Source organism: Passer montanus, unplaced genomic scaffold, assembly GCF_014805655.1.
Source record: "Passer montanus isolate IOZ18808 unplaced genomic scaffold, ASM1480565v1 scaffold121, whole genome shotgun sequence".
NCBI classification, from domain to species: Eukaryota; Metazoa; Chordata; class Aves; order Passeriformes; family Passeridae; genus Passer; species Passer montanus.
In genome coordinates, this window is record NW_024358834.1 from 1,230,306 (window position 1) to 1,253,741 (window position 23,436).

Below are 23,436 nucleotides of genomic sequence, written 5' to 3' on the forward strand. Positions count from 1 at the left end.
AGAAACTGCAAGCTGCATGGTCCAAAAAATTCAAACAGCAATTGATTTGCAGGCTAATTGGACCCTTTTGGACAATTTTTGGACACTTTTTCTGGCTATTTTTTGGGAGGGAGAACAGTAGTGTTCCAGCAGGAAATGATGTATGAACAATTGAGCCTGCACCAGCAGCACATCCAGCTCCCAGACCTTCCTTCAAAGCAGGAATTAATGTCCACTCTTTAGGGAGATATTTCACACATCCTTGTCACCTGGGTGTGCAGCTTTTGTCTCTGGAGAAGGGCACACTCTCATTCATCTCACTGCATTGTGGCTGTACTCCCAACCAAATGTACAACATGTACAAGCAAAACTGAATTCATGACCTAACATTCCCTCACCGGGCCCTTATAATTTGGTTCCCTGATCAAAATGAAAATGGCTCAAATTAAAAACAAAGTGAGTTTATACCACTTTCAGCTCAGCCCTGGTGCTGGCAGTTCTGGACCAACTTGAAATGGCAAAACATTCGCTTGAAATGGCAAACATTTGCCATTTCAAGTTGGTCCAGAACTGAAATGGCAAAACCCTAGAAAACACAGATGCAAATACACAGACATAAGCTTCATAATAAAAATGAAATAATGTATTTCTCAGAAATGTAAGCATATATTACCATGTATCTGCCAGAACTCTCAGCAGCCTCCCTTTTTTTTTTCTTTTTAATGAAAGCTATCTCTTGCCTTTTCCACATTGTATGGGAACATTAAGTTAGAATCTTCCCAAATACACACTGGTGAGCACCCAGTCACAGTGGGCACTCCCAGAGGGACTGACCCTCTGAAGAGATGCTCCCCCACACACACACTGCACATCTCTTCCTCTCTGCTTTCAAACATCACAGCAAAGTTCACAGCAACCTTGAGGACCAGAGCAGCCAAGCCCTTGAAGAAGCCCACACAGACCTTGCACTTGGATGCTGAGAGGGAACAGGAGTCAAAGCAGAAGAGAGGAGCTCTGAGCACTGGGATCAGTCAGTGCACATCACCCCTAACCAAGGACATGGGCTGAGAGCTGGAGGAGGTGACACCTGGAGCAGGGCTGGAAACTGCCCATGCAGGCACTGACCCAGCTGGGAACTGAAGAGCCCTAAATCAATGCTCACTACTCCAGGGGTACTTTGTCAGAAAAACAAAACAAAGTCCTTCCCCCAAGACTTGAAACACACTTTTTCTCTGACCTTACAATAATCTAACACCAGAATTCTTCCAGTCCAATCAAGCAAAACACCCAGTAATTTCAAAGGAAGAAGTTCTGCCACAAAGCAGCCCAGGATTTGTCCTTCAGCTCAGGAGTGAGGGGGTTTTGTTTTGTGGGTTCATTTATTTCCCTCTGGTGAGTCACAGAAGTAAATCAGACAGAGTGAGCTGTGGTGTCCAGCCAGGGCCAGGCCACCACCTGGGTTTGAGCTGCTCCCTGCTCCTGCCACCCCCTTGGGGAAGTCAGACAAAGCCCCTGGAGGTGGGAACAGGGTGGGAAGCAGGGAAAAGCAGAGCTTCACACACTTGGCACACCAGGAAGCTGATTTGCAAGTCTGCACTTGGCACAACTTCAGAGTATTTTCTTTGGGGCGGGCTCTGTGGATCACCTCTTTCTGGGCTGGTTCTTCACCAGCCTGGATTGCTCCCAGGTGGGAAAGAGGGGCTGAGAAGGCTTTTCCCAAAAGAGTCACCGTCACTTTGCTCTCACACAGCATGCAAGGCTGTTCCAGCCTGACCCAAGCCATCCCTTCTCTTTATACATTTTCTTAATAGGTCAGGGAGGTTTCTTGGGTTTGCTTTTTTAAAAGGTGTGGTCTGGCACTCCAGTCATTCCACCCCATGTGGAACTGTCCCACTGCTCTCAGGCAATGTGGGATTTGGTGAGTGAATTGCCACATCTGCACTCTGCCAGGAACTCCTGCAAGGGGCAAACCTTGTCCCTGCTGGGCTCAAAGCCCCAGGCCCAAACCTGCTGGAACCCTGGCTACTGAGAATTTCAGACTTTCTGTGCTGACAGACACCCACCCCCAAGAGAACACTGCATTGACCTGAGGCCGTGGAGAAGGCTTCCAAAATTGAATAACAGAACTAAGATTATGGGTGTGTAGTTTAAATAGAAGTGTGTAACTCTAAGTAGAAAACTTAGAGTTTAAGGTGTTAGAATATGGTAATAGGTATAAAACAAAATGCTGTGGATTTGAGTTCTTCCCTCTCTCTGAACTGGGCAGGGACCAGCTGCAGGTGCTGCTGGTGTGGCTGCACCACTCCCCATGAACAGGCAACACCTCCCAGCACCCTCACACAGGAGTGTCTCCCTCAAAACCAACACATGGAAAGACTGGGAGATTGTCTTCCCAGCAAAGCAAAACAAGATTTCTTCTAATTGTTTGTGAAACAGCATCTGAGTCTAGCACCTGGTGACTGCCAACATTTTGTAAAAAGACATTCAGTAAGAATAGGCTGGACCTTTTATTTTGCTGCAAAAAAAGAAAAAGGCAACCAAAGGAATAAAATGGCAAGAGTCCTTAGAGCCCCAGCTGTCATTATAGAACACAAGACAGCATGACACAGACACGCTGTTGCTCTCAAGGCAGGAAAAAGGGAAGGTTATTTTCTGATTCCAACATTTATAGATTTCCAAAGGTGACAGTGGATTGGAGAGTGAAAGTGCCACCTCTCCAAGGACACTGGACAAACCAACAGTCTACCAAGTTTCTCCTCCTCCATAAGAGAATGTAAAACAATAAGTTGTTTACAGAAAGTGTGTAAGAAAGTTGAAACAAGAATGCAAACACCAGAAGGCTTACAAAATCTTAAAAATCAGGGTGACACCAGCACCTCACTCAGCACAGGCAGCGCCAGGGGGATCATAGAACAGCCAGGGGGATCTCTAGAGCATGAACAACTGCATCAGCCCTGCCTGTGCCTGGAGCTGTGCTGTACAGCTCCAGCCTTAGCTCTGGACTCCCTTAAGGACCCCTGCTCTGGGCAGAAGATTACAAGAAGAAAAGCAGAGGATGCACAGCTCACATCTGGGCACAGCCTCCATCCCATCCACTCATCTTCCACCCCACCCTGAGAGCAGAGCAATGTGGGAACTCTGTGCCCAGAAGTGACTTGGTACAAGCTGAAGAGGTCACAGGACACAGAGCACCTCAGCCCTGTCCCACAGTCACCAATTCCCTGCAAACTGTGACACAAGTGTTTACCTGTCACAATTCCAGGCTCCCAGGCAAACAGCTTCTACAGCCCAGCAGAACGCAGGGATTCCTGTGACCACCCCATGGTGGGCATGGCCTGGGAGCTGCAGGGGCTGCTGGACAAGCCAGGCAGAGAAACATGGCCAGGGAAAAGCACTGGTGTGAATTTACTCATTCCCTGATCTCTGTGGTGTAATGAAAATGGCTCCAGATGACTCCCAGCTGTCAGAAACAAGTCCATCATGCCACCCATGCTTCAACAGGACTGTCACTCAGGAGGCAGCACTGGGTTTATCAGATGGGCTCCATCTTCTAAATAAAACTGCAAGAATTCTAAATACCTTGCATGAATTTTACTTTGAGATGTCTTGAGGGCTTTTCCCCCTCCTGAGCTGAGCCACAAAGGTCTGCATCACAAGTGCATTGCTTGCTCTGCACCACTGCAGCCTTGCAGGGCTGCACTGCCAAGGCCCAGCCCTGCTCCAGCCAGGAACAGGTACAACAGGCCAAGAGACACTGCAAGACAACCAGCTACTGACATACACTTCAAAAAAATTACATGCTTATTTCTGAAACCAGCTCCAAATATGGACTCCAGCACACTTGATTGGTGTGCAGGTCTGTTTTCTATTGAGTGTTTAGATTTGGGAAACATGGCTTTGATTAAAAATGGGCAACCCACCAACTGCAGAAAATTTTCACATAACTGCCTGGCAAAAACAAAACAAATTAAAAAATAGAGCTGCAACAGTTATTGCCATCCATCAAAACCTCTGCCTTGCTCCCTGAGGAACTGCCAGCTTGCCCCACCTACACCTGAGAATGCACCACACCTGGGATGCTCAAGGTTCACAGCAACTGCCACAACACAGAGGAACACAGAGAATCCAAGATTTTACCAGTTACAGCTCTTTCCACTGTCTTGCCTTAGCTGAGATTGCACTCCAGTATCTTTTGCTTCTTCCCTTTTTCTTGAAACAAAGCCAAAAGTCAACATTCCCTTTGAACCAGCAGCATTTTGGAGAGATGGGAAGGGACAGGTGAGACCTTCCACAGACAGTGGGTCTGATCCTGCTGCATTTCATGCTGGTGACAAGAATAGGCAGAGCAGCAGGGAGCAGCACATGGCCAGGGTAACACACTTTTGGGAGCAGGGGAAACCACAGGTAAGTGACAAAGTTTATTCCCCATCCCCTTGCTCATCAGTGCAAGTTTATTCCCTATCCCCACTCCATCAGTGGTTATTTTCCAGTCATTCAATATTTGACCCAAACAAATGGATTTAGCAGGAATTTCACACCAGCAAAACACAGAAAACCAAGATCCTGCTCTAACTGTAACACTACTGAAGGCAAAGTCACATCCACAAGGGCAAGAGAACAGAACAGCCACAGCAGCAGAGCCCTCAGCTGGCTCAGCTCAGCCAAGCCCGTGCTTGATTGATCACAGTCACTATCACACCTCTCCCACCTGGCCAGAAATCCCTTCCTACCAAAGGTTCCAATCCACACAGGCTGCAGTTTTGTCCTAGCCAGGGACACACACACACAAAGGAGCTTCAGATTAGTGGCATTAAGATTTGGGACAGCCATGGACTGTGCTTCCCCAGCACCTGACCCAAGCACAGAGCCTGCCTGGTGGCCCCTGGGGCAGTGCCAGCACCCAGGGACACTGAGGCAGTGCAGCAGGACCAGCCAGCCCAGCCCAGGAGCTGCACCCCTGCACGCCTGGGGACGAGCTGCAGCACAGGGGAAAGGTTTGTGCCATGGCCACCAGAACAAAAGGGCATTTCCCATGCCTGGGAGAGGCCACGGGCTCTCCACAGACCACAGGAAACATGATCCAAGCCAGCTGGAGCATCTGAACATGCACAACTGTCAAACTGCATTTAGGAATGGCTTTTTGTTTCTCTTTATTTTAACTTTGAAATTTTCTAATTTTTTCAAGTGACCACATTAAAGGAAGAAAGCATCTTGTTTTCTCTTTCCAGGAGTTCTGAGGTGTCAGCAGTGAAACAGTTCACCAATTAAATAAATGTCTGGACGGCTGGGAAACAATGAAAGTCCCTAGCAGTTCTTCCACAACAGCCATCTACTTTTCCAAAAAACTATAAATACATTCTGAACTGAAATAAGCTTTGTTCAGCCAAATTCTTAAAAGAGCAATATTACACATGAGACATGACCTTTGGTAACCTACTAAATGCCTCCTGGTTGTCCATTTGATCCACTCCCTATTCCACGACAACCTCTGATGCTGACACTGTTCACCACTGCACACAGTTCACTCCCAAGCACACATTGATCCTCACAGGGCACCAAATGCATTTCCACTGCTGCTGTCTGCATTTAAAGACTTCACCATTAAGGCTGGAGATCATCTCTTGGGGGAGATCATTAAGTATTTGTGCTGTTATTGCAACCCAATCACATCCCTCTCTCCAAGTCCCTTGATTTCCCATGCCTGGCACCTGAGGAACTCAATTCTCCACTCAAAAGCCCATCGAGGTCCCTGAGCCCACCTGCACAAGGGCACCAAGCTCAGCCCTGGTGGGCAGCACCAGCCCCAGGTGGTTTTTTACCAGGCCAGGCAGAGCTGCCACTGGAGCCCCTTCCCCAGCAGCAGAGGGTGGGACAGTGGGACAGTGGCCCTTGTGCCCCAGGCCAGCCCCAGCCACAGAAGAGAGGCTCAGACCCCACTGCCCACAGGTTCTCATGCAAAGCCTGCCAATAAGAACTCCTCCAGCATCTCAGATTTGGAAATAGGTGTCACCCTATGTATAATATATATAACCCTAAATATATATTAAATAATACATATACAACCCTACATATAAAATAAGTAACACATACGTAACCCTAAATATAAAATAAATAACACATATATAAACCTACATATATAATAAATCCTCACCCCCAGCCTGTGCAAGCCTCTCCACGTGTGCACAGGAGGTCTCAGCTGAGCATTAATGAGTGATTGTGCTCTGGGTGCAGGGCTGCTCCTTCATCAGTCACAGGCCTTTTCTTAAAGGTTTGCTGGAACCATAAATGTGACCTCAGAGATTTAGTAAAAACTGCTCCAAAAAACCAGGAATGAGGTTTCAGACAACGTGAAATACTCCAGCTGGAAGAGATACATGGCTTGCTTGGCTGCTTTTTGTGCTCGGTCTCAGCACAGTAACAAGCAAGGCTATGCTGACAGGGAGCTAGAACAACCCAGGGAGGTTAATAAGAAGAGATAGCTCCATTCTGTGGTGTGTGTTATCTGCTCCAGTGTTAAAAAAAAAAATCAACCAGAAAACCCACTTCCAGAGAGAGCACCCACACAGGCACATTGAAAAATGGCAGAAAAAATCCAGCCAAACTCCACATTCATTGGTTGATCATTAGCACATTTGCTAATTTTGTTCAGAGCTGAAGGCTAATAAGCCAGCAGGAATCCTGCTGCCAGCCTCAGGAGCTGTCACACCCCTGGAGCAGCTCCAACAATGCCACATCACAACCCAGGTACGATGGTCCTGTCAGGACTTGAACCTTTCAGGCAGCTGAACACAGCCCTCCAAAGTGAGCCCTTCCAAGCTCATAATAAAACTTAGACACCATGCACATTCCTGCATCCCATCCTTCTGGCTGCTTCAGCTTTGCTTTATTTCACCCATCCCTGTCACTTTGTCCAGGATGGGCACAAAAATCAACCACCACATCACACTCTAAGACACTCAGTTTTTTCAGCTACAGAACATTATTGACAATTATTAACAATCCTATTAACTATTTAACGATTATCCTAACAATCAACCAGACTCTGCCAACACACTGAAGTGCTGTCCTGAGATATTTGGGACATATCATGTAGGTAGAAGGCCAAGTGTGGAGCTTATTAAATGCCTGCATAAATGTTCTGATCTTAGTAAAACTACATGGCTTATCATGTTAGTTTATTTTCTTTCCATTGCTGAACAATCCTATTACATACCTGAAAATTGCTCTGCCAAGTTTGGGGCATTTTTTTAATACTGATTGTAGCACTTTAAAAAAAAAATCACTTTAGGATTAAGCAAATTCTCTTTCTTTGAGAGTGTTTTCTAAGCACCCAATATGCACACAGTTAAGAGCCACTTACATCCTAATTCATTAACTGTGGATATTAAGGATTTCAGCCTAGACCTGCTGCCATGAAGCCATCAGTGGTAGCACACAAACTTGTACCATTTACACATTTTAGATGTAAAAATTACACAACTTCAGGGATGCTTTCCACTGGAAAAAAAATCAACTTCAATCAAATTATAAAACCAGCTACTTTGACAGTTACGTGTTGCTCCACAGCAGGGTACCATTTCTGTTCTGCAAACTGAACCCATTAAAGTCACTAAACTGGGATTTCCTCCCAATTCTCACACCGTGTTTGAATCTCTAGTGAGTGACTGGACCTCAAACAGGACATTCACACCCAAAGATCTCTGTGGAAGATCCAGCACAGAGGTGAGGGAAACAACTGCCAGTGCAAGCTCATCTCTGCTACAGAGGCATTTTTGATGCCAGTGTTGCTCAGGATGTCTCCCTGACCCACCTGAGAGAGCAGAGCTGCTTGGGTTGGGGTTTTTTTGGGACAGGGGGTAAGCAAAGGGGGAAGGGCATGTTTAAAGGCTAATGTTACTTCTGGGATTTATCCTTGAGGAAAGCACCACAGCCTTGGCCTGGAGCTTGTGACAGCCCTAAAGGCTGAGCAGGACCAATGAATTGCTCAGTGTTTCTCACAGCATTCCCACTCCAAGCCCAGCTGCAGCACAGGCTCCCCTCAGCCCCTGCAAACCTTCCCTCCCCTCACTCTGCTGCTCAGCCTGGCCCCAAAGCCTGCTGGGCACTCCCAGGAGCATCCCCCAAACGCTGGGCAGCACAGGGGGTCACAAACCAGGCACCAGCACAGCACTGCTCGTGCCTTCACCAGCCCTTGTCCTGCAGACACAAACCTCTGTCCTGGAACCACCCTGGTACCCCCAGTCCCAAACCCCTTGGGAAAAAAGGTTTTCTCCTTTCCCTCTCACACACAGTGCTTTTACTTTTAACACAGTAAAAGCATGTGCAATAAATAGAAACAAAAAAACCCATTTGCTATGAAACAATTTCCCATCCACAGCCAAGCGTCCTGCAACTGAAGAAAATGTTTGTCTCCATTCATAACACAGGCTTCCATCCAAGTTACAGCCATCCAAATTCCCATTTCATGTTAATTGTACTTGTTATATGTATCTAATACCTAATAAAACCACACATACTCCACAACTCTCCTCTGCTGTTATTGTATCAATTCCCAACTTCAAGGAGAGTCATAAGGATGTGCATGGCTAGCAGGGACTGCAAGAAGCCATCTCAGGAGCATCCCTCATAGCACATTCATGCCACAGACAAAACTCCTTTTTCCCAGCTCTGTACACTCGTGTTATCCCATGCTTTTTCCATGTTAATTCCTTCTACTTTCTCTCCTCCACCTCCCTACTCCTTCTTCCTTTTGGATGATGTTCCAGCTACAGACTTTATCACTCCTACCATGATTTCCTTGCCTCATTCAGGGGACAGGCTCCTGGTGGCCACAGGATGCTGCCACCCCACAGGTGCCCCAGCAGCTCCTCCTGCACTTCCCCCCTGAACACACCTCCCGTGCCTGAGCCCTTCTGAGCCTTTCTTGCCCCTTGGCCAGAAAAGCCTGACCACTCTCAAAGTAGTTTCAGCAATGTATTTTCCAGCAATAACAGGGAGATTATAAAAAAAACCAGCACTCTGAGGTACACAGCCTGCTTGAACACTTCAGGGACTCCACCATGTGAGTTTATTTCTATTTAAGCGTTTGCCTATCAAAGCCAATTTTTGCCCCAGGCAGCCCCAACTGCAAATGCTGAAGGACATCAGCTGCTTACCAACACTGAATGAATTTCTAAGGCCAGCAAAAGAGAAATATAAAGTAATTACCAGACAATACATCTTTGCTTATCCCCCCAAATGATATGATGTACCAATCAGTTCCTTTACTTTGCCAGAAACAGGAAAGAAATATTTCACAGAGAAACCTTCGGGAATTCCTAAGACTGAAAACAACTCCATACCAAATCTCTCAAGTGTTCTGCTCACCAACTGCAAATTCATCTAAATTTCATTCAAATTTTCAAACTCCATTCTCTGTGCAATACAGCTTTTACAGACTTACCACTGTTAGCTGTCTTAATTTTTATCTCACTTGCATAAACACCCTTCCATCACATCGACCTGCACACACAGAACAAGCACAAACATACAACTCTCAATTCGTGAGCATATTGCTCAAATCCAGATTTACATGGATGACCACACACAAAAAGGGTAGAGAGGGCCTGGATGGGTCTAGAGATTTATTTCCTCCCTTCACCCAGTCGTCCCTTCCCTCACCTACCAAGCCAAAGGCTTTTCAACACCATGTTATCAGCACTGTTTCTTGGTGGTGCTCCAGAAAACATGTGCTGGTACTGCTGGATGGCTTTCTGGAAAGAGAGAGCTCTCTAAAGTCAAGGCTGCTCACCAGGGCTGTGCTAAACTGAGTACTGCATTATTAACAGAATCCAGGCTTTGTGTCTCAGCCTGAGACACGCCTGCTTCCCCTGGCAAACCTCCTTCAGGTCCCCTGGCTTGTCCTGCAGGATGAGGACAAAGCTGCCCGTGGAAGGCAGGGAAGGTGGCAGCTCTGGGGCAGGATCACTTGTTCTCACTGGAGCACCACACGTGGGCTGAACTCTGTTCTGCATCTCAGCTGAGCAGCCAGGGCTGGGGGAGGCTCTGGATGAGCAGAGATGGGGAGAAGCACCTTCACTGCCTGCACAAGGGGAGCTGCAGGACAAGGCAGAGCTGCAGACTTGCTTGTCTCTCTGGACATGGCACAGGCAGGCAGCTGCACTCCCCACCTCCCCAGGACCAGGCACCTCTGGCAGCTTTAGGAGAGGACAATGTGACAATTAAGTCACTTCTTGTGCTGGACGCCATCACCATGGCCAAGGTGAGCCTTGTTGGGGGCATGGCTGCAGCACAGCAGGGGCTGCCAACACTGAGTGCTGCCTGCACCCACCCTGCCAGCAGTGTGTGACTGCTGCCTGCACCCCTGCACCCACCCTGCACTGCTGACAACACTCCAGCAGAGAGATCTGCTGCAAAAATAACAGCCAAACAGCCCAAGTGTTCCACATGGACCTTTCCCTGACTGGCAGGTGACAAGCCACAGGTTTACAGCGAGTTCCACAAGGATGCATGACTTGCATGGGTGTGCCAAAATACAGCTTTAACCTTTCACTTTTTTCCAACACCTAGACATCAGACTGAAATATTCTGCAAAGAAAACAGCACGACTTTCCAACACCCACCAATGTCCTGCTGACACCTCGGGATGAACATTCCATTTAAAAAACATTCCCAAAACACCTTTTTACCTCACCTCATATCAATGTTCAGCTCAAAAGAGTTATGAAAATGACTGAACGTACTTTTTAATTACTTCACTTCTCAGCATCTGCCACTAAACCAAGCACATTTACTAAACTGTCATACCTTGACAGGGGGTCTCAGAGGGTTGAGGAGCAAGAGGTTTGGACAGGGAATGCACAGGGAGCAGCTACAAGGAACAAAGTCTCACAGCTTTACCCAATTCAGCTGCTGCCAAAAGAAGGGTCTCGGCTTCCTGGAGCCCTGTCTGCACCCTCTGCCTTGGGTCAGCTCCAGCATCTCTCTGACAAGGATGAGCTGGAGCAACTCACCAGTCCAGCCCCAAACAACCCTCCCTCTTCTCCCTCCTTCTGGCAGGTTTTGTTTCTGCCAGAGCAGTGAGTGCAGGTGGCTGCAAGGTGTTGGTGGGAGCACGTGGAAGTGGAAGGGTGCTGTGCCTCACCTGTGCAACAGGGCAGATGCAGAGCCTTCCTTTTGGCAGCACTGGCATCTTTACTCAGATTAAACCAAGTGTAGGAGGACATCTTCCTTCTCCCTCCAGATGCACTGCAGCCTGGGAGAAGGAAGGGGAGGATGGAGAAGCTGGAGCAGTAAAACAAAGCTCCCAGCACAGCAAAGCTCCAGCACAGCACTGTCAGGGCCTGCAGAGCAGCACAGCAGACCTGAGGGCTTGCACCCTGCTTGGCTTGGCTCCCCCAGAGCCTCTCTGGAGGCCAGACCCTGCACTTCTCCCCCATCTCATATTTATCTGTCCCAGACTATGGGTCCCTCCCAAAGCAGAGCAGGGAGATGTGGGAAAGCAGCCAGGGCCTGCCAGCACCAGCACCCTCGGGGGAGCACACAAACTGACCCACGACCAGCATGGAGGTGGAGTAAAGCTGTTCCTCCTCCAAGCAGAGCTGGCTAGGCCCTTGACCTCAGTTCCAAAGTAGTACACTGCTCAAATTTTAATTTTACTGGGGGTATGGGGGCAGACAACAACAACATGATGACAGACACAGAGCACAGCAAATACCTGGTGTCCTCATATCAGCATTTACTCATTAGACAATTAAGCTCAGCTAATTAAGAAGCAGTAAAGCATCTCTGTCCCCTCTGCCTTGTTGGACCTATTGGCTCAACACTTCTCCTCTCCACAGGCACCAGAGACACCCACCATTGCCTCTGGAGAGTGCCATTCACAGCTGCAGCATGTACCAACTGCAATGAAAATCAAGGCATTTTCCTTGCTTCCTTTTAAGACACCCTCAGTATCTTAAGTCAAACTAAAACCAGATTTCTCCCTATTCTGTTCTTGCTCTCCTTCACTGTGACCCAACAGGCTGTGGTCAGCCCTGCCAGTCTCTCATGCACTGGCTCAGGCAAAACTCAGCATTCACCTACATGGACCATCTGAACCAAAAAGGTGGGATCAAATCCAGCAGGATTTATCAAAACCTCGGCAGCTCACAGAAATCAACTTTCAAAGCAGCCCAGTTTTCTGGGTTTCATCTGCTTCCAGGGTGGAAGTCACAGTAGTGGTCCTCGGTGCTGCCACAGCAGGAGCCTCCAGAGCAGCAGGCACTGCTCACCCTGCACTGGGTGCATCCCCCGAGGCTGGGAGCACACGTGCAAGCAGGGGCACCTGCAACAGCCAAACTGAGAAATACCAAAATCTATCCCCAACACAGATTGCCCACATTTGCTCCTGCAGCCCTGGTCACACCCTCAGCTTTCCCAGGCCACTGGAAACACCTCCTGGAGGCTCAGGACAGGTAACTTGTTCTTACTCTTGCATTTTATTCCTCAGTCTCTCACTGCAAACCACGGGAGCGTTGAAGGGAACACTTCCTGCAGCTGGTGTGTTCCAAGCCCCACGCAGCTTCTGCAGCCCTCTGGAGGGAACCACAACTGCCCTCAGCAGCATCCTCAGCTGCCAAGGAGCACCGAGCCAGGTGCCAACACTGCAACACATCGGCGGTGATCCATCAGCTTCCTTATCAGCGCTAGACGGGAGAAGGAAGGCAGTAAGCACTGCATTCAGCCTCCTTTGTCTGGGCACAAAAGCGTGGAGGAACTCTGCCGCTGCAGTTTACAGAAAGGTTTTCCCGGTAGAGAGGTTGCTGCTCACTTAGCCACCTCCACTGGCCGGCCCAGGTCTCTCTCCCAGACAACGAGGGCAGCCCTGCAACTCCTTCCCTCCCTGCAGAGCACCCCAGTTCCTCGCCAGAAGCACACTGAGCCAGCGACCGAGGTGACACACGGCTCCATGCTCAGGAACGCGCACGGCCGGCAGCACACAGCACGGGGACAACCGTTCCCTCAGAGGCCTCGGGTGGGGCTGGCTCTGGCTCATCCGCACCCCCTCACCTTCCCAGGCCTGCGGGAGCTCTGACATCCCCTGCAGAGCTCTCCCCCGAGCGGGGAACGATCCAGCCCTCCCGAGGGCTGCCCGGCCCGCAGCTGCCGCTCGCCGCGCAGGAGCCGGGCACGCTCCGCCGTCAGCTTTTCACGGGTGTTTCCAGCCTTTGCCATCCAGTACAAAGACAGGCAGACAGGGAGCCTAAGCCTAACTACTGCGGCTACAAAACACGTGCCCTCATCCGCATTTCAAGAACATACACATTTCAAGAAGTTACTTTTCTTCGATAAAAAAGCGGCAAAAATTCAGGAGGTGACCAACAGGCCGACTTAACCTCAGCAGGGGCCGAGGGCTCCTGTCCTTCAAACTCCCCTGTGTGCTGAGCAGACCCTGCGAGGCCTCGCGGGGCCTCTGCAGACAATGCTGGGCCCCCACAGGTACTCCGAACGAGCACAAAGATTTCACTGAACGAAGCACTAAGAACTCGTGATGATGGCACCAGCCATACTCATCATCTACAAAAGTTACCACAGACAGAGCAGGATCGCAAACACCACATGCTCTGGGATGCTAGAAGCTAGCAGAGAGACTTCAGCAGCCCGTGAGGAAGGGGGACAAACGAGAGTCACTGCAACCCCCGAGTGCACAAGCAGCTCTCGTCACACTTCAGACACTTGTTTCCCAACCGCACACGAAAGGGAAGCATCACACATCCCGGCAAACCGCGTTAGGAAGAGACGGGATAGAGTTCACATACCGGGAGTGAACTATGGTGCAGGCGCTCCGGACCCCAGACGGTGTCTGCGGCCATGTGAGACTTCAGCAGGTCCAGAGCAGCCCGGGCACTGCACACCCGCCTTCTCCACGGCCGCAGCCCCGCACACCGCCGCCCTCCAGCCGCCCGCTCCCCCCGCCCCACTCACCGAAGTACTCCTTCTTCATGTGCATCTCCAGCTCCTTCTCCAGCTCCAGCGTCAGCGCCTCCAGCCGCCTCTCCGCCTGGCTGGGGCCGCTCTCCCGGCACGGCGTCACCTGGTAGGGGAGCTTGAATTTGGGAGCCGGAGCGGAGCCTTTGGTCGGGCTGTAGGCGTAGGGGGGCGGCTCGGGGGCGCCGGCCGGGTGCTGCTGGTCGTGCCGCGGCGGGGACTGCGCGTGGATGCGGTGGTACACGTCCCCCAGCTCGGGCACGGCGCCGTCCTCCTGCAGGCCGGGCCCCAGCAGGGACGAGCGGGGCGACGGCAGCTGCAGCTCGGGATAGGCGCTCATGGAGCCCCGGGAGCTCCGCGAGCTCTGGCTGGAGATGCTGGAGCGGGGGCTGACCACGGCGGGGCCGGCCGAGCCGCGGCCCTCGGGGCCGCACAGGCTGGAGCGGGGGCTGGCGAGGGCGAGCCCGGTGCCGCCCTCGGGCTCGGCGCTGCCCGGCGGGCCGTACCTGCAGTCCGAGTAGCTGGAGCGGGGGCTGGCGGTGCAGGAGTACTGGCTGGCGGTGCTGGAGCGGGGGCTGGCGTGGCGCTGGTCGTAGCCCATGCTGATGCCGCTGGTGCGGTTGCTGCTGGGCTTGCTGCCGCCGCCGTCGTAGCCGGTGAGGCTGGCGCGGGGGCTGGAGTGTTTGCTGGTGTCGCTGGCCGTGCTGGCGTAGCTGGAGCGGGGGCTGAGGGCGGCTCCGTCGTACTGCACCAGGCTGGCGCGGGGGCTGCCGTACTTGTCCTGCCCGGGCACCACCAGGCTGGAGCGGGGGCTGGAGAACTTCTCGTAGGGCAGCGCGACCGCGCCGCCCAGGCTGGAGCGCGGGCTGGAGAACTTGCCGTGCTCGGCGGCGGGGCCCGGCGAGGCGGCGGCCAGGCTGGCCCGCGGGCTGGCGGCGCCGAACTTGCCGTCCGGGCCGCCGGGCGCCCGCCCGCCGCCCTTGGCCACGTAGCCGCCCTCGTAGGCGCTGCCCGCGGCGTAGCGGTAGCCCTCGGCCGAGTAGCGCTTGCCCTTGTCGGCGAAGCCGCTGTAGCAGGGCAGCGCCACCTCGGAGCGGGTGCACAGCCCCTCCTCGCAGCACGGCGGGCCCGCGCCCGGCTCGCTGGCGGCGCGGCCGCCGGGGGGAAGCCTTCGGCGGGCGGCGGCGGCGCGGCGGTGCCGTTCATCTTCCGGCCCCGCTGCGCCGCAGGGGGCGGCGGCGGGGAAGCCTTCGGCGGGCGGCGGCGGCGCGGCGGTGCCGTTCATCTTCCGGCCCCGCTGCTGCTCCGCCGTCATGTGGGCGGCGATGACCCGCTTGGTCTCCTCCAGGTCGGGGTGCAGCACCAGGTCCCGGCGGCCGCCCCGGCCGTACGGAGCCTCCGGGCAGGGCTCGTACAGGGACAGGTCCTCCATGAACTTGGTGGCCTTCAGTGCCATGTCCTCCTCGTACTTCTCCATGCTCTGCCGGAGCCCGGCGGCGCGGGGCGGGGAAGGGCGGTGAACTCTCCGCGAAAGCGCAGCCCGGAGCGGAGAAAGAAGAGAAGTTTTAAAAAAAAATAAAGAAAAAAAGCCAAAAAGAAAAAAAAATTAAAAAAAATTAAAAATCCCCAAATCCAGCAACACAAAAAGCACCCCAAAAGAAAGCCCCTTCCCGCGGTCCTGGCGGGGCAGCGGCGGGACGCGGCTCCTTGTCCGGAGAGCTGCGAGGCGGCGGCCGGGCTCGGGCGGTCACCCGGGCGGCATCCCGCGCCGCGGCGCTGGGCTCGGTGCGGCCGGGCTGCCCGGCGGAGCGCGGCCGGCGCAGACGAGGCGCCCCTGTGTCACTTTCCAGCCTTAAATAAGTTGCTCGGTCCAGTCAATGGCGCGCTGCGCGGAGGAATTTGCGCTCGGCGGGTGCCTGCCCCCGCCGCCCCCGGCGGCCGCCCCGCCGCGGCCCGCTTCCCGCGGTCCTGGCGGGGCAGCGGCGGGACGCGGCTCCTTGTCCGGAGAGCTGCGAGGCGGCGGCCGGGCTCGGGCGGTCACCCGGGCGGCATCCCGCGCCGCGGCGCTGGGCTCGGTGCGGCCGGGCTGCCCGGCGGAGCGCGGCCGGCGCAGACGAGGCGCCCCTGTGTCACTTTCCAGCCTTAAATAAGTTGCTCGGTCCAGTCAATGGCGCGCTGCGCGGAGGAATTTGCGCTCGGCGGGTGCCTGCCCCCGCCGCCCCCGGCGGCCGGCCCGGAGGGGCTCTGCGGCGCGGCCAGCGCGGCGCGGGGCGCGGCGAGGCAGGGACTCCTTTGTGTGGGGCAGGAATGCGAGGAAGGAGACTGGGCGCTGCGTCCCGCTGGAATGTAGCTAATGCCGGAGCCAAACAATGATTTTCCCCGAGTCAGTCAGGGAGAGGGCGGCCGCGGCGCTGCTCGGCGGCGGGGTCGGCGGCTCCCTCCTCGGCCGGGGCCGGCGGCGGGGCTGTCACCGCGCCGGGGGTCCCCGCGCGGGGCACGGAGCGCTCGGGGTCCGGGCCCGGGGGGGCTCCGCCGCCCGCGCCCCTCGCTGGAACTTTGCGGCGGAGCCGCGGCCTCGTCCCGCGTGGGGAAGGGGCGGCTGCGCCCCACCTGCGGCCGGGGCTCCCCGCACAAACACCGGCATCGCTGCGGGGGCCGAGGGTCGGGAGCAGCCCCGCACCTGTGCGGAGTCCCCAGCGCTGGCCAGGTGCCTCCGCTGGAAGGACTTGTGTTTGTAGCACGGCAGCTGAGGGTTGTTGCCAGTTATTTATTAAGTCTTAAAAAAAAAAAAAAAAGAAAAAAAAAAAAAAAAAAAAGGAGGCAGCGCTAAGACATATGATAAACATATTGTGGCCTAAAGCAATCTGTGAGCTGACGGGAGTGTAAAAAAGCAGCTACTGTGCGTGTGACTGCAAGAGCTTGGTCTGTTGATCGGTGACGAACAGCCCGGCACGGCTTGCTATTTACATCTGTGTGCTCACGGGGAAGGATGTCAGAAAACGACCCCTCAAAACGGCAACTGAACGAGACCCGATCCTCAATACTGAACTGTAGCCTACAGGTTTTTTGGTTTGGTTTGGTTCATTTTTTTTTGCAGCTGAGCTGCAGCTCTCTGGCAATCATTTGTGTTGATGGCAGAAATGCTGACAAAGCCCTAACAACAGGTATCTGACAGGTGTCCTTACACTGCTGGGTGCTGAGCACCCTGCAAGGAGAGAAATACTGCTCAGGTTTGAGCTATAGGCACTCTGCTGTGCCAAGAACATTTTATTCTGTTATCAGACCTAATTAAACATTTAAAGCAACTGTGCATTCAAAAAAGTCCCCATCAGTGGAGGGCAATTGATTGGCAATCGTTTTCTTGTGTGTGCAGGGGTGGCAGGAAAAAAACCATGTAAATGTGCAGAGCAAGACCTGAAAAACAAACCTGTTAAGCATGACAGAGGTAGTCCATGTCCATGTGGACATACATAAGCAAACACCACCACTCTTGGGAATCAAGTGCTCTTTTCTGTGTTCACATCTTTCATTTCACTTTTTGCCCATCTCCTAAACAAGCTGTTTCCACGTGTGGTACTTGTGGAACGAGTCACATTTCAGCCCGCAGGTGTGGAATGTGGAAGGCACCTCTGCAGCAGGGTGTCCTGGTGCAGTCCCTCACTGCTGCTGCTGCTCCTGCTGTTTGCAGCAGCAAACACTGCCCGGGAAGGTGCCCTGGCTGTGAGGGGGATCACAGCAGCAGCTCGAGTCCCCATCCCATTCAAGCCACAGCCCCTGGTCAAGTTGTCAGCACAGACATGAACCGTGCTGTCATCCATGCCACAGGGACACATCCCTTCTCTCACAAAGAGAGCTCCTCCCACAGAGCACTTGGAGACCACCTTTGACTTGAGGCTTCATCTGCCCCACCTGGGATGGAGTTTGTTTGTGGCAGTGGGCATCTGATGGCCTGCTGCCCTCCAGTGTAGTGCTGCAGGGCTCCTTGGATTGTCCTGGGGCCTGTGTGATGCTGTTCTCTCCTGTTACTGCCTTAGCACCACTTAGTGTCAGTTTTTGTAAGGTTGTCTTCCTGAGAAACTCGGAGAGGCTCATGGATAGCTTGGAAGGTTGGCCCATCAGAGCCCATGTCAAGAAAATGTACTCTGTTTTAAGGGGAACTTGTTTTGTTTTGGGGTTTTTGTTGTTTTGTTTTTCATTTGAAGTTTGTTATTAATCTGACAGAGTGGGTAGGACATGCTGGGAAGCCCTGGCTGAGTGCTCATGCGAGGAAGCATTTTGGGCAGGTATCCTTACAGCAGGAACTGCAGAGCTGAAGCTGCAGCTCATGCTTACAGCAGCAGTGTCCTTCTGTAGCTCTGTTCTTCCAAGCCTCAAATCTGCCCTCGCTCTGCCTTTTGAGGCTGCTCACTTTCTGTGCTGCTTCTGCTGCCAGCAGGTTTCTGCACTAAGTCTATTGGTGCTTGAGTCACGAAAGCATGGACTTTGTTAGGTATGAACTCATGGGAAAAACATACTGGGGAGTCTAAGGACACAGCCCTTAAGTAAGCAGTGTGGATCAAATGGTAAAAATCACTCTTTTGCTGTTAGAAAGCTTATGCTTGATAAATAACATCCTAGTACCATGTTCTCATCTCAGCCGGGCCGCAGGGACAATGCTCCTGGCCCCCTCTTCACCAGGGAGTTGTTCTTCTGTCACACACATGAAGAAATTCACGTTCACCAGCAGTACAGCCCTAGGTGTGGGCTGTACAGGTGGAATAAATGTGCTTGCAGTGGTACACAGCACTGCTGCACTGCTCACAGAGCACCATCTGTACCAGGCCGTGCAAACAAAGACTGGAGTTAAAGCTGCTCTTGCTGTACTGAGTAGCCCCATCATTCTCTTCACTGTTACATACGTGAAAATCCAAAATACTGGATAGTTACAGCCTGACAATCCTGATGTGGTTTTATCCCTACCTAATTTTCAAACTACTTGCTTAATTATAGCAACCAGCAGTAACATGTATATACTGCAAAAAGACTGACACTTCTGCAACTTAGAGCACAAGAGCCGTGGGAGTGTTATTAAAGCTGAACGTCATTTCATGGTTTGGTGTGGTTATCCTTATGCCTGATTTTAAGTTATCTCAGTAAATCAGCCATTAAGGAAAGCCAGCTGCTTGTGTTAAATAAACTCCATTGTCTAAGACTTAAAGGGAGCAGAATAGCCAGGTGGAGTTATTGATCTGTGACTATCAGCTGGCCAGGCCCCCCAGGCAGGGCTCTCCTGTCCCTTTCATTGCCAGCACAGGAGGGAGAGCTGCTGCTCTGCCGGCCTTTGCTTCCCCGGGCTGCAAACAGTTTATTACCAGCAAGGCAGGGAAGCTGTCAGTGTGAGAACTCCCCGCGGAAACTTCAGCTCGGGTGAAGACAATGGCAAAAATCCCCCAACTTGTGTTGTGGTGTGTGTGCGTTACATCAGACCTGACACAATGCAGGAGGGAGTTCTTTGTCTCACTTCATCAACTGAACAATCTGAAGCTGCTCTGCAGATTTGCCTACTGAACTGGATGCTACCTGCTTTTCTGCAATTTATTTCTTTGTCTCAAGCATTAGGAAATCAATGACATACACAAGGTAACTGTTTTCCACTTTATAATTGAGAGTTTCTTCATAAGGAACACAAATGATTATTCTTTTATCTCTGGTCTGTTTTAAACCTGATGGGAAAAAAAAAACCCAAACAAACACAAAATCCCCAAAGAGTTGTGAAATTAATTAAAAAATTATGCTAAGAAGTGTTTATATTGTGGGATGGGAGACTCAAGCTTTGATTTTCTTTGAAGTGGTAGCTGTATTGGGTTTATATTGGTTTATTTTGCATGTTTGGATCCTGTATGTTAATTTGTGTTGTAATATTTTTACGTATAAGCCAATACTTTGGAATATGAAGTTTGGATGTTAATATGTATTTGGACTTGGGTGATTTGTTTGCAAATCACTCTGTTCTGACCTGTATTTTAAAATTATCATTTGCAGTTGATCGCAGCTTCTAAAAATTGCAATTCTAGAGCATGTTTTAGGGCACCATCTTCTGGCAGACAGCATACACTGTATTTGAATGGCTGCCCTCGCTAGGCACAACTATTTAAAATATTTCTGACTAACACTGCTCTGCAGGCTTACAGGTCATTTCTCATTCTAAATCTGCAATAAAACACTATTTAACATTTTTTACATTCTTCTTATTCACTGCAACTGCAGCTATTCACTGTGCTGCACAAACATAGCTTGGGACAGAGCCTGTAAAATTCCAGTCACAACAGGCGCTTTGTGGACGTGCCGGGGTGGACGGACAACATCTGTCCAAGCACTTATGATTAATGCACCATATATGTATCTTATTTCTTTTATAGCTTCATCTTCCACTTCTCTTACATATTTCAGATGATCACACTTCTGTCCAGCACAGTTTATGGGCTCATACTTTGGAGGCTGCACAGGGCACTGGCCATGATTCCTTGCACTCACAGGACACAGCCACTTGTATTCCAGTGCAATCAGTTAGCAACCACTACATTTGCATAAATCCATCATTTGCTTGGCCAGCTCAGTTAGCAGTGCACCTACTTGGTACTTTTAAGGAGGTCTGAAGTTATGTAGCTTCTGATTTCAGAGACTTGGAGGAGCTACACTTTCTGTTGATATGATAAAAACAAAGTCCTGATTATGACCCTGCAAACCTTCATCCAGCAAGGAATGAGAGAGCATTAGTGCACTGAATAAAGGACAGGAACACTGCATGAGGTCAGGCTGCCAGTCACATGGCCCCCTCTGCTCTGGTGGTGAGAACTGTCAGCCTGACTCTATGTGCCTCTTCATACCCATTAAAGAAACGAGGCAGGCTACGAGCACTGACCTCCTGACCTGGCAGCACAACACACTTCAGATGTGATGAGAAGGATCATTTCAGAAGGAAGAGGACATTGGTTTGTTGGGAACACCAGTTACATTTACATTTCCTTGTATTTTAGAGGTATTACAGAGGTATCACTCGTTAGCTGAAAATGAACAGATGTGCAAGGATAAAGCTGCTCTGTAAGTGTAACTAATGAAATTTGGTCTCTGCATTCTGCATCCTCTGCACTCTCCAAATCCCCAGTAATGCTGCAGTCCAGTGATCCCTGTGTCCCACAGAGTCTGGCCCTGCACCCACCCAGCAGCAAAGGTGCCAGCCCCACACCTCCAAAGCCAAAGTGCTACCACAGAACCTTCTGGGGTCTGTCTCTTCTCCAGCATTGCAGGGCTGGAATTGCTTAACCTCTGCAGGTATCTTCAAGTGTTGCTGAAGAGGACTGGCAGAGCAATTCCATAAGTATCTTCTCTTTGGAAATTGTTCTGCAAACTTCCAACTTTTCCTCATGAGAGTGAAGGAGTCTGCCAGTGGGAGAGATAAAGATAACATGTATCTAACCAGCAATTGTCTTCCTTCAATATAACAGATATCAAGCTGTATCTACAAGTACATGTAATTACTTCATCCTGTTTCTCCCTTAAAAGGATCAAGGCCTCCCAATCAAAGCACTGCCTCTCCCTCATGTACATTTGTCTACAGGTATGAGCTCCCTGTAGTCATTCTGCTTAGGCACCAGCCCAGAAACAATCTCAGGCAAGCAAAAACCAAGTAACTGACAAGTGTACAATTTGCTGCATTATCCTGATCCTAGTTCCTGCTTTCCTGCACATACTGTACTTTTAGTTGTACAAAATGATTTTTTTGTCCTTTTAGCTGCGAAGAAAATAAATATGTCTGCCACAGAAAGAGAATCTATTTCCCTTAATTCTGTGTTTATTCAGATTTCTAACCCAAATTTAAATGTTTGGGGCAGTAGAAGGCTTGAAGCAGATATCAGAGGTATCTACAGACTGAATACCAGCTGATTTTATCTTCTGAAATCTAATAAATGGTTAGCAAGAGGTCTTTGTTGTAAAGGTCAGAACTTGAAATGGCACATCAATCTGCTCCCAGCTGTCAGAGGCCAGAGGCCAGGAAAGGATGCACCTCTCTCCATGGTTCAGCTGTGGAATGGTTTCATAAAGGAAAGCTAAAATGTCACACAAACACCACAAACACTAAATGGTCACCTACAAGTTGCAGTGGCTCTTTAGGAAATGGGCTGGCACAGGGCTGTCTGTCACCAGGGCCCCAGAGTTCTTTCTCCTGAATGGTTATCTTTGGTCTCATAAAGGTGATTCAATGCTTTGGGAATTCCTTCACCCTCCCTCAGAACAGCTTAATGAATCTCTGGTTAACTGCTGTCAATCATTAATGGTCAATATTCCTTTCCATGCTCTGCTGCAGAAAAGGGATATTGAATTAAAGGCATGCACACCAGGTACATTCTGTAATAGTCTGTATTTTCTTGTCCATACATGGCACTCGAATTCACTAAGTAAATTAAAAATGCAAGCATCAAGAGCTGTCTCTATAAAAGCAGCCAGAAAAGCTTATCTGCACTAGAGAATTTTACATGACTATAAACAAACAACTTGAGAACCCTGTGTGACAGCAGAGACAATTTATATCACTGCAAATTGCAGTTTGTAGACTGATTTAATGAGCTGGGCTCCAAAATTGTTAGTGAAGACAGAGCCTACATTAGATTGCTCAGCCAAAGAACTGGGAAGAATTTCTCCTCCATTTTAATATTTAGATCTTGTGCCTTGCAACAGTACCTCCTTCCATATGACCGTTCCTGCTATTAGGAGTTGAACAAATTGTCATTTGAAAAATTGAGGGGTTTTTAATTACTTGAAAACTTAATTAACACTTCAATTTTTATCTTTTTCTAAAGAGCAAAGGAAAGTTTAAGTTGGAAAATTCTACATGAATACAATGTTGGTGACTAGCAGCCAATTAAGGACACTCATACTCCACCAGTTCTGAAAAGCAGCTTTTCATTTTGCACAGCAGCAGTTTGCATTTAGTGGCTCGTTCTGTATTGCCAAACTTCCAAAGAACTGCCCAGAGCAGCCAAGAGCTGCCCCATGTTCTGTGGGAGCAGCCTGTGGAAAGCAAATATATTAAAAATCCTTCACTTCAAAGTATGTGACAGGAGGGGTCCAGAATCACTCTCAGGAGCATTACCACAACTGCACCTTCTAAATACATCACCAGGCCATGGCTTGTGCAGCTCATTCTGCAAACCACATGATGACACAAGGCTAAGAACAATAAACAAGTAATAACTTGAGGAGCAGCCAGGGACACAGAATAGACCCCCCCCATCTTTTTTCACCCTTGAATCTGTCGGTGACATTTCAGTCCAGCTCATACTCCACTCAACTTCCAACTCACACTCTCAACTTCAGTAAAACCAGTGCAGTAAGTTACCAGGATTATACCCTCTACTGGTATTTTTAAAAAAGTTAGAAAGTGATGTAAAGCAGTAATTTTATTTTTAATAAAGCTTAAACCCAAAATATGTCAGCCTTAATTTTTGGAAG

General features: G+C 50.5%; 1 protein-coding gene across 3 annotated transcripts in view; it reads right to left on the reverse strand.

Moving 5' to 3' along the window:
- The window catches only part of LOC120497104 (WT1 interacting protein), an 82,260-nt gene extending 66,361 nt beyond the window's left edge, over positions 1–15,899 (reverse strand). The window contains exons 1-2 of one of the 3 annotated variants that reach the window (XM_039698170.1): positions 13,945–14,684; positions 11,123–11,233 (exon numbers count right to left, since the gene is read on the reverse strand). In XM_039698170.1, the coding sequence (XP_039554104.1) occupies positions 11,123–11,233; positions 13,945–14,548 (715 nt within the window). In that variant the 5' untranslated portion in view covers positions 14,549–14,684. The other 2 variants (XM_039698169.1, XM_039698171.1) reach the window with 2 other exon arrangements.
- Positions 15,900–23,436: the final 7,537 nt, after the last annotated feature.